Source organism: Perca fluviatilis, chromosome 11 (assembly GCF_010015445.1).
Source record: "Perca fluviatilis chromosome 11, GENO_Pfluv_1.0, whole genome shotgun sequence".
NCBI classification, from domain to species: Eukaryota; Metazoa; Chordata; class Actinopteri; order Perciformes; family Percidae; genus Perca; species Perca fluviatilis.
In genome coordinates, this window is record NC_053122.1 from 33,521,645 (window position 1) to 33,532,836 (window position 11,192).

At 39.5% G+C, this 11,192-nt stretch overlaps 1 protein-coding gene across 1 annotated transcript in view; it reads right to left on the reverse strand.

Annotated features, from left to right (window-relative positions):
- The window catches only part of gtf2b (general transcription factor IIB), a 12,007-nt gene extending 939 nt beyond the window's left edge, over positions 1-11,068 (reverse strand). Inside the window, exons 1-6 of the mRNA XM_039815356.1 lie at positions 10,944-11,068; positions 7,728-7,840; positions 5,338-5,471; positions 5,036-5,182; positions 3,367-3,496; positions 2,358-2,639 (exon numbers count right to left, since the gene is read on the reverse strand). Coding sequence (XP_039671290.1) covers positions 2,358-2,639; positions 3,367-3,496; positions 5,036-5,182; positions 5,338-5,471; positions 7,728-7,840; positions 10,944-10,960 — 823 coding nt within the window. The 5' untranslated portion in view covers positions 10,961-11,068. The remainder of the gene's footprint in view (positions 1-2,357; positions 2,640-3,366; positions 3,497-5,035; positions 5,183-5,337; positions 5,472-7,727; positions 7,841-10,943) is intronic.
- Between the last annotated feature and the right edge of the window lie 124 nt (positions 11,069-11,192).

Genomic DNA, 11,192 nt, shown 5'->3' on the forward strand with positions numbered 1-11,192 from the left:
GAGGAGAGAGGGGGGGCAAGGTGGAGAGTGGGGGTGTGGACTTGACCAACTGCCACTTTGCTCGTTTGAAAGCCATGATGTCTCTCTCTCTCTCTCTCTCTCTCTCTATGGGGCGGGCCAAATTCTCTGGGCAGGCAAAGCAGAGAAAGGGGGGGTAACCTTGCTCCTTATGACCTCATAAGGAGAAGATTCCAGATCGGCCCATCTGAGCTTTCATTTTCTCAAAGGCAGAGCAGGATACCCAGGGCTCGGTTTACACCTATCACCATTTCTAGCTACTGGGGGACCATAGACAGGCTGGGGAACTCATATTAATGTTAAAAAACCTCAAAGTGAAATTTTCATGCCATGGGACCTTTAAACCCTTTAGAATCTGAAACCTGCTGCATTTTTCTGTAGCTCTAAAAATGCAAACCAAATGGGACATAAAATGACATAATTCTGCTTTTTTGGAAAACTTAAAACCCATCACATGCAGACCTAGAGGGACACTACTGTTCTGCTTCAAGGACACTTCAACAGGGCGAATGACTGACGAGAGACCTTTTTATCAGACCATTAAGATGTGATGCAGACCTTCTCAGCTTTACCCATTTCCCTTTCATTAGGCTGGTGTAGAAGAACAACTTTAACTTGAGTGAAGTACACTTCCACTTTTCACTCATTATCAGTGGCCAACTAAGTGCTATGTACTTAACTATGTACCCCACTACATTTATCTAATGGCTTTAATATTACTAATGAAGATAATGCATACAGCACATATCACAATCTCACAAAATATAATGTGCTGTTGTTACACGAGCAGTGGTTTATGGATATTCAAACCAACCATTAAACAGTCCTTCCAGAAAAATGCAGAGTTTTTTTTGTGATTGTTGCGGTCAAAAATCCTTGATTATGCGGCACGTTTTCTTAAAAAGTGCGATGGAATATGCGGGAGATTTATGCAATTTTATGCGATGAAATTGCAAAAACTGCGGTTTGATGAAAAAGAGGGAAAAAAGTGATTCCCCCAACACCCTGCTTTTTGATGATGTTCACGTAATTAAGTCACTTCCTAACGTTCCCATGGCAACAGGGGAAAATGGCTGCTCTTGTGTGAAGTAAATGCAACATTTTTCAACTTTCTGCTAAGATATATGTGACTTTTTTGCAACGAAAATGCAGGGATTATGAAATCATGCAAGCCCAGCATATTTTGCGCAGAAATCGGCAATTTATGCGGCGAAAGTGCAGCGTATTTGAAAAAATGCGGCCCCCGCAGAAATATGCGGACTTTGGCTGATTATGCATTGAATTATGTGATCGCATAATGGCGTTTTTCTGGAGGGACGGATTAAAGCTTGGATTATTGGACAGGGATTTTACTGTTGGTTCAGTTAAGTTTGAACGTTCACGGACCGCTTTGGAGGCTGGGTCTGGCTACGTTCACACCGCAAGTCTTAATGCTTAATTCGGATTTATTTTGCTCAGATGCAATTTATTTGTTTGGCTGTTCACATGACCTTTTAAAATGTGGCCTATATCAGTTTCGAACTGACCCGCATGCGCAAAACACCAATAACAATGACATCAGAGGCAGCGCGCTGTTGCACTAAAGTTAGGGAGGTTATGGAGGAAGTCAGCATTTTGGCTTTTATTTCTAAATGTTTGTGTAATGGCAGCCTTTGACACTGCAGCCACGTTCTCCTGTGTGTGTTTGCTTTATTTTTTTATTTTTTTATTTTTTTTAATAAACAGAGCGGTTACGGTATGATCCTTCTAGTTTTGATTGAATGGAAGTATCTTCCCCTAACACTGATTAGGTCTAACAGCTCACTCTCCCTCCATTGACTTACTCCATCACTCTTCTCCATGTTGTAGGCCTAGTCAAGTTTTTAATTTTATCGTCTGTGTCTAGGGCTAACTCCCTCCGGCGCATAATTGGGACAAATGTCGATGTAGATTGACGTAAATGTCGCATAAAATCCGCCTTGTTGTTCACACTGTGGCCGCATTGAGAAAATAAATAAAAATCAGACCTGGGTCTGATTCAGGACCACATATGGAAGTGGTCTAAATCTGATTTGAAAAAAATCAGATCTGGGCAAGATTTGACTGTTCTGAAAAAGTCTGACCTGGTCACTTGACCCCAAAAAAAATAAAAAAAATCTGATTTGGGCCACTTGCCTGCAGTCTGAACGTAGCCTATTCACACCAGGTTTAGGTAGGTTGTTTTGCAGGTCAGAAATCTTGGCCTATGAGGACCTTTACTAACAGTATATGTAAATATAACGGTCAATTATATGGCCAAAAGAAATATAATTGAAAAATGTATATCTTCCACATCTGGTCTCAACAGTATTACCACTCACCCTTCTGTGTCTTCTTCTCTGCAGAGGCCTGGGAGGCCATGTAGATGGCTGCTGCAGCCACTGAGATGGGGCTCCTGCCGGGCACCAGGTCCAGCTCCACGGCCTTCCGGGCGATGAAGGTGGCCGCCATCTGCACCTGTTTGGGTAAGCCCAGGTTGGAGCAGAAGCGGGACATGAAGTCTCCGGTGGTGATGAGGTCCACGCTGGTCTCCAGCGCCTTCAGGATCAGCTTGAAGCACCGGCCGATTTCCTTCTTGGAGATCCGGGAGACGGCGCAGATCTCTGTGGAGGTAGAGACGCAGTGACGTCAAAGAAATGTCGGTTAACCCTTTCCTTGAAGGTATCTACGTAAGAGTGACATGACACGGTCGTGAACACATGAACCCTAACCCTCACCATAACTTGTCATGGCAAAAACTCAATGACACTTAATGACAGAAGCGTTCTGTCCTAAACGTTTATGACCTGTTTATAATGTTTATGACACGTTCATGACAGCGTCATGTCGATACCTTCAAGTACAGTGTAACCGAAAGGTTTCTCTTTTCAGCTAGCTTTCGTTTCTCGGTTGAATCTCTACTGTGACCTTCACAGTAAATTAGAGAAGAGAAAGTTCACAAATCGTGTAATCTTTTACGTCTATAAATAGGACGTTTCCTTCTTTGAGATCAGAGTAACCCGAGTCAAATGGCCTTCAGTCATTGGCAGATTAAATCCCATTGAGAAACACTTTGGTGTGGGTTTCACTTTTTCAGGAAAAGGTGAGAGCAAATTTCAAAGAATATATGTTAATATATATTAGTACAACCATCATATATCCATATGTTTTTATCAGTTTTTCTTTTCTTTTTTTTTTAACCATAATTAAGCTAACAATTTCTTATCCTATGTAACATGAGAAATAAAAAAAAATCAATCTCTTAAAGGGCCATTAATCATTCCTCGAGTTTAATAATATAGGGGCAGGGCAGCTCAAAATCTTCAATCAAGAGAAGAAAAGGGTTGGGACCTTTAAATGTTCTTGGGACACCTTCTTGTCTGCAGGCGATGTAGAGACAGGCCGAAGCGATGGCATCATTGGCTCGCCCCTTCAGGCTCTTCTGTTCATAAACCTGCTTGAATAGGTTGTTGGTTCTGTCCTGCAGAGCAAAAACACAGATTTACAGAAAGCTCATTAGTTCAATCAATGTAAAATAGTGCCAGACTTTTAGTCAACCAACCAATGTTGTTTAGCTGAAAATGAAATGTAATTTTCATCCGCGTGTACACTATTGAGGCAATGTCTGGAGCTTAAAGGAATCAAACTGCAGACCTTACACATCCCTATATACCAGATACACGCATGTGAACGTGTCTGCAGTTTAGTTTCCACTTCAATGATAAACCAAAGAAATTACATTACATAATTAATACATAAAGTTCGGTTCAATTTCCCTTCCCTTGCTCACTATGTTTTGCCAACACATGCATGGTTTTAATTTCTCTCTACTCGCTTTTCTGTTTGTAGTGTATGTGTGTAGTAGGGGTGGTACGGTTCACAAAACCCACGGTTAGGTTTGTATCACGGTTTTAGGGTCACGGTTTTCGGTTCTGTACGGTTCTTGTTATTTTTTCTTTTAATCTTTAACACTCCAGAATATACTTCAGCATATGATATATAGCTAAAATTAGCATATTGAATGCATGTTGCACAAAACATGCACACAGTGGCAGTTCTATATATTGTTTTATTTCATCATAGGTACCATGAAATCCAAAATGTTCCCACACACCAGACTATAAACGACGCGGCGCGCATCCTCCAGCTCTGGGCAGCCTCTCTCCCCTTGACATTTCTGCAGGTGACGTGGCCGATGCAGGCACCCGCAGCGCTCCACTTGAGGGGGACGGTGTCGGGTGTCTCTCAAAATCTGACGAAAATCTTTTAAACTGACCTTTGTCGATCTGAAATGAAGACAGATTCAGCAACTGCATGGCCTATTTCTCGCTTAAAATTTTTTCAGAAACACGTTTCGGTGAACTATTTTAGTACAATATGAGATCGTATTCTAAACGAGCCGCCATGACAGTCTATTTTGAAATTAGGGACCAGCCAGACCCATGTGACGCGATCGTCCAATCAGCTGCCATGGGTTGCGTTTGTCACGCCCATCCCGCTCGTCATTTCCAGTTAGTGTTTTAACATAGGTGTATAAAGTGGGCACTACGGCAGTAGGAGGTTAGTGCACATTAACAGTGTACTGACGAACCGTGCGGTACACACATGCTCCGAACCGAGACTAGCGAACCGAGACTAGCGAACCGAGCGGTTCGGGTGTTTTTTCATGAACCGTACCACCCCTAGTGTGTAGTGTGTGTGTGTGTGTCTGTGTGTGTGTGTAGTGTGTCTGTGTGTGTGTGTGTGTGTAGTGTGTCTGTCTGTTAGTATGTCTATCTGTGTGTAGTGTGTCTGTGTTTAGTGTGTCTGTCTGTAGTGTGTGTGTGTGTGTAGTGTGATGTGACAGTGGTACAGCTTTTTTTTGCCTCTTTGTATTTGACTGCTTAGCTACACCTAGTTTGGAATAATCTTTCCAAAAGCACATTACAGAATCAGAGAGAGAGAGAGAGAGAGAGAGAGAGAGAGAGAGAGAGAGAGAGAGAGAGAGAGAGAGAGAGAGATTGTTTTTTTTAATACTTACTATGATGTTCCTTGGCAGGTTGATGCGATCTGCCATGGTGCTGATTTCTTTAAAGGCGTTGAGCATGGCCCGGTCAGAGCTGCTCATGGTCCTCCGGTTCTGGTACTTGGAGTTACCGAATTCGTCAAAGCTAGCGGCGCCAGTTCCCTGGGGTGGAAACGGTGGATGTTTAGCAGGAAAACTCCCCGAAAGTCGTATTTCAAGATACATTTGAGGATGTGGTTTCCTGTGGTTGCAGGTATTCTGGGGGACAGCAGACGCTGACACGGACGTTTCCGGATCATCGTTTGACCCAAACTCACCTTGCTGATCATGGTGGTTAGGTCGCCCCCGTTGAGCAGCGGGTTCTGGGCGTCTCCCACTCGGGATGGATCTTTGAGGGCTTTCTCATTGGAGAACGTCCTCCACTCTGAGCCTACGTCGATTACACGGTCACCTGAGGACATTTTCAAATTAAATGTATACACGTTTATAAAAAAAAAAAAAAATGGTACAAGAACAACAACTTGTTCCTAGACGTCCATTCTAACAAGCTTAAATTGGTGTATTTGCATCGCGACTAACATTTCAGTAGGGTTGGGTATCCTTTGGGTTTTTTTCTGATACCGGTGCTAAAGCGATACTTTTAAAAACGGTGCCGGTACTAAACGGTGCCTGAGCTGGAAAAAAAAGAAGGGTACTAAACAACAGTCGGCGACATTAAAGAACGGCTTGTTTATTGCTAAATCCATATGGTCAAAATGAAATGATTTAATAATAATGTAATAACTATAACTTACAACAATAACTTATTTCACTAGTAAATTGCTGGTAAATGACAAAAAAAACAACCACCAGATGGGAAAATGGTATTTTACAATAAATTTGAATGCACCACGAGGCTACCTGTTTCAAGTGAACGCACCGTCTGTGTTGTTTAAACAACGGCAGCTGCTGCGCTGCAGAGCAGACCGTTACATCCCGCTGTTGGAATCCTCTACAGTGAAATACAGTCACGCTTTACCTGATGTCAGTCAGGCACCGAAATTTTCGTTCTTATTCGGTCTCATTACTACCGTTTACGTCGGCACCAATGCCCTGTTGGCACCGCGTTTCGGTACCCAACCCTACATTTCAGCTTGTTTCAATGTGGAGTTAATAGAATGTTTCTGATGGAGTTATTCCCATTTTTTTGGATGTCAGCTTTTCAATCTTGTGCATTGATGGCTACACCTGTTGCTCTAAAACAGGTTTCCTTTTCTTTCTTTGTTGAAAAAAAAAAAACGGGACATGACATGTTACAACAAACACAGAAGAGTCAATTTTAGAAATGGGACATGGCAGTTTAACGTGACAGGTTTTTCGTAAATGTTCTGTGAATCACCTGCACGGACAAAAACAGCGAGTGAACACAAATCAAATGCATTCACTGTGTTCTTCTGTCTGTCTGTACAACATCCCCCTCTGGAATAATTCATTAGAAGATGGTGCCATATTCAGAACGATTCCCTCGTGCAAACGGGCCTTCAGAGACTCCGATACTGTGAATGATGTCTTAAATGCTTCTGTGCCGTCCATCTCGTCGACAGCCCTTTTGAAGTTCTACTACTGTATTGTATTCTGAATCTAGTTCAAACAGTTTAAACATAATCCCTTCCATCTCTGTACATGTTTTCTTATCACTGTGTGCTGGGAGGCAGAAATACATATCAAAATGTTCAGCCATTCAATTGCATCAAATTGGAGACGTACAAAGGATAAAAGGTGTGAGAAAGGCACAGCATATTGCTTATTACCATGACTGTCTGTTCTTGGAACTCTGTAGTAGGGTCGAGGATGCGCTTTCTGATATTTTAATCCCATTACATTTTTTTTTTTAAAACCATACATAAGTCTTTCTAACATATCGAGGTAAACTGACATTCATCTTCTTAAACATCCAACGCTGAGGGAGCAAGCACACAGGGGCACTTTGGCTTGCATCAGAGAGCAGCTGGCGTCTCTCGTCTCCCACCTGACCTGCACTTTGCTCAGGGGGCTCATTAAGAGGAGAGCTGTGCGTTCCCTACAGCTCTGTCTTACCGTCTTCACGCTTTGGAAACAGTGTCCTTGTGTAGCCGGTCAACTCAGCCGATGTTCACACGCAGAATTATTTTAAATACGGTGCCCTAAAACCCAAACAAGCGGGTTCGGGAAGACGTGCGCTGAGAAACCTTTGTGTGTGCTGACGACTTTGATTATCGGACCATGATAAGAGCTCAACTGAGTAAAGTAAATGAAAAATGTACTGTCTAAATCTTAAATCTCAGACTATACTGATATTGCACTATTCCTTCCCTCTCTTCAGTAGTTAATGTATATTTTTGTAAATTTCTAAATTCTATTGTATTGTTATACTGCATACTTAACAGTATTTTTTTATTTTTATATATTTCTTACTGTCCTTTCTGTTTTTATTCTTATATGTTAAGTGAGTGTTGTACTTTGAGGGCAAAGATTAACCAGAGTCAAATTCCTTGTTTGTTTGCGCAAACCTGGCCAATAAAGCTGATTCTGAACTGTCCTATCAATTAAAAAAAGGCCGAAATGCTCCAAAAATAATATCATAATAGAAACAAAAAAATTAAACCAAATGGAAAGGAAGCATGTGTTCTAACGGAAATCCCTAGGATTTAAAAGCAAAAGTGCACATGGTCTGTGTGTATATACTGACCTACTACAAGTCCGCATTCAGGACAAATCATGTCCCCTGCTCTGTAGTCCTCCACCAGTATGGCCTCAGGGTGGTTGGGACACTGAACTCTAGGAAGGGCCAGGGCATCTCCGCTACAAAAGCAAAACAACAGTTCAAAAGGCAAGAAAGAGATGGGAAAAGGAGAAAAATGAAGACCGATCAACATGGGGTAGGGTAAAAAGGTTCAGACACAAAACACACTTTACAGCTACAAAGACTCATCTACAAGAGCTGCTTTCAAACTGCTAGCAGAGGGTGACTTGTAAAAAGAGGGAATGTCAAATGAATACAAAATGAAAATAAAAGCTAAGATAATTGCCATTTCTAAACTTGTTCTAAACTGACTGAAGCTGGCTTGTGAATCCAGAACAAAATATTATCAAAGATCAAAAAAAGGTCATAGTAGTATTTATCCATGATAAACTGTGTCAACAGCAGGTGGACAACATCAAACAACCTGAAGGCAACGCGTAACAGCAGCAGGTAGTTAAGAAACATTAGTACCGCAACTAAGAAATTATTCTCATTATTAACCCTTGTGTTGACTTCGGGTCAAATTGACCCGTTTTCAATTTTTGTTTTATATTAGAAAATATGGGACGTAGAAATAAGTGCTGAAAATGTGTAGAAGAAAAATTTAACAATTTAAAACGTTGGAAAAACTGAAAAAAGGCGTCAAAAACGTGTTTTTTTTCAAGGTTGACGGGAAGACAACACAAGGGTTAAGTTGTAAATTATTTTCTCAATTATTTGTTAAGTGTATGAAATGTCAAAACATAGTATAAATAAATAAATAAATCACAGTTTCTCAGAGCATAAGTGACGCCTTCAAAAAGCCCAAAATATTAAATCTACAGTTATTTATACCAAAATCCTCACGTTTATGAGGCTGCATTGAGAGAACATTTGGGATTTTTACGTAAAAGTAACTCAAATTATCAAAATAGTTAATGACTAATGATCTGTCAATAGGCTAATTGATTGATGGACTAAATAGTTCAGGTATAATCTTGATATAATAACACGTATGCATCGACTCGGTGTCATTCCCAGTTCCAACCTCCAAGGAACAACCAAGGAAAATGAAATAGATAGTTTTGTATTGGTGCCACTTTGACACCAGTTCTATTGAAGTGAATAGGACGGGCATGGCAAGTCCCACTATAACCTCATACCAATCATATGTAGGCCTGTAACAATTATTACATAATGATCAATTTGTTTCCATAACAGCGGTGTCTTTGTTTAACCGCAATTAATTGATAACATTAGCTAAGGTCTGAAGGCATACGACTGCCGGTAATCGTCGATTTTGTTTAGATATGCCAAATTGTAATTATATAAGTAGGACTATATTTTTATTATTTGTATTGTTAGTTGTTGGCACTTGACCCTATACACAAAAATGACAATACAGTAAGAAAGTAGTATTATGATAATAATAATAATAATAATAATAATAATAATAATAATAAAGAGGCGTGGTTTACTTCATAGACTGTGTACTTGTGTTATTACATTATAACATAATACATAATACATATAACCAAAAGATGTATCCTGAAATTGAAATTGTTTAAAAAAAGCAATAAATATTTTATTAATTTTGAATAAAAGAGAAAAATTCTATTGTTAATTGCAATTATTTCTGAGAAAATTAATTGTAACATTTGGAATTGTTACAGCTCAATCATATGTGTTGTTTCACCTTTGAGTGAAAAATGCTTCCACAAAATAAATGGAAACCTATTACGTGATGTTGACGGATGGCGCACGTTGTTTTTTTCTTGTTATTGGTCTCCGAACAGATCGTGATTCTGTCCAGCAGCTGCATCTAGCTCAACTCAAGCCCCTATTTGGTCCAAGATAGCAGCTGCTACATAATGATACAAGACCAAACGGGCAAGTCTGACACATAAATCAGGACAATGATTAAGATAGAGAGGCTGTAATGTAAAATTAATGCAAACAAAGTGCAAATGCGAACTTAGTTAATTGACTAACAAAGCACCAGTAAGTGATAGAAGTCCAGATTCATAGAGGCATAAAATTTGGCGATTAGCACCACAATAATAGGAAACATTATGGATAGAGCTGGCTGACGTTGGCCCTCGTGAATATTAAGCATTTTTAAAAGTGTAATGGTTGGTAAGTTATTGATAACAACGCTGCTGTATTACAATAAAATACATGTAGAATGCTACAGGCTTGGCGCCAATGACGTATGTGATGAGTAACGTTAATGACTTTTGCTTCTTTCTATTTTTCTTGGGAACAACCAAATAATCTTGAGATTCCTTGATGATCTAATGGGGGCCAAAACCGTGACAAACCATGTCTTTGCATTTACATTCTAATAACCACAAATTTCAAAAAAAGATCAAAAAAAAAAACAAACATAAAGGAGGGTTTTTTATAAAAAAAAAAAAAAACTTTTTTTCACAAATTTTAAAAAAAGATCCTTTAAGTAATTATGATACAATTTTTTTAAACGACTTAATATCTTAAAATAATGAGAAACGTGCTGAAAGTAATAGTATCTCAAAATGTACTAAGTCATTGTTTTGAAATACTAAGTCATTATTTTAAGATACCAACTTATGTGATATACTAACTCATTATGTTGAGATACTAACTAATTATTTTGAAAAGTTTCCGATTATTTTGAGATATGTGATTATTTTGAGATACAAAATAGGACTTACAGGATCTTCTTTTTTTATCACATTGGCAGAAATAGGCTTCCATACATAAAGGCTAAATGTACACAAGCTGCACAAAAAACATTTGCATGTGTCTACAAATGACTAATAGACCGCTGATGTCCATGAGACTGCAAGTAAAATTGTAGGAAAGTCTACAAGACTACGATGCGAAGTAACGTTAACGTGACAATCAACTGAAGCTATTGAATGCCAGCACAACACTGAAAAATGTCAAGGCGACACAAATAACAGTGACTTCTGGTACCATCTAACGTCAACAAGCTAACGTTAGCTAGCTAGCTAAGTAGTCGTTAGCACAATACATCGTAACATTACACCTAACGTTAACTGTATGGACAAGGACGTACCATTTTTGGTCTAGCACTAGCGTCTCTCATCATGTCAACTCTATAACTTGTACGAGATCACATTTTAAGAGCCACACATTAAGAAGGAAGAGAGGTTATATTTGGTTAAAGTTGCTACGCACCGGCTTGTCGACGCCATATCATTCCTTTGCTCCGCCCGTCAAAGAAACAATTGAATGCACCACCTCTACTTATAACTTTTTCCGATCACGTGTCTGTTGGAGTATAGGGAGCCATGAGGCTCAAACTAGTCGAAATAGACTCCCGTTTGTATAACAGTGTTTTGTTGATAAGCAGGGTGTAAAATAATTTCTAGCACAACAATTCTTTATGTCTATGATTATACGATTGGGTATAACATGTAGTAATGT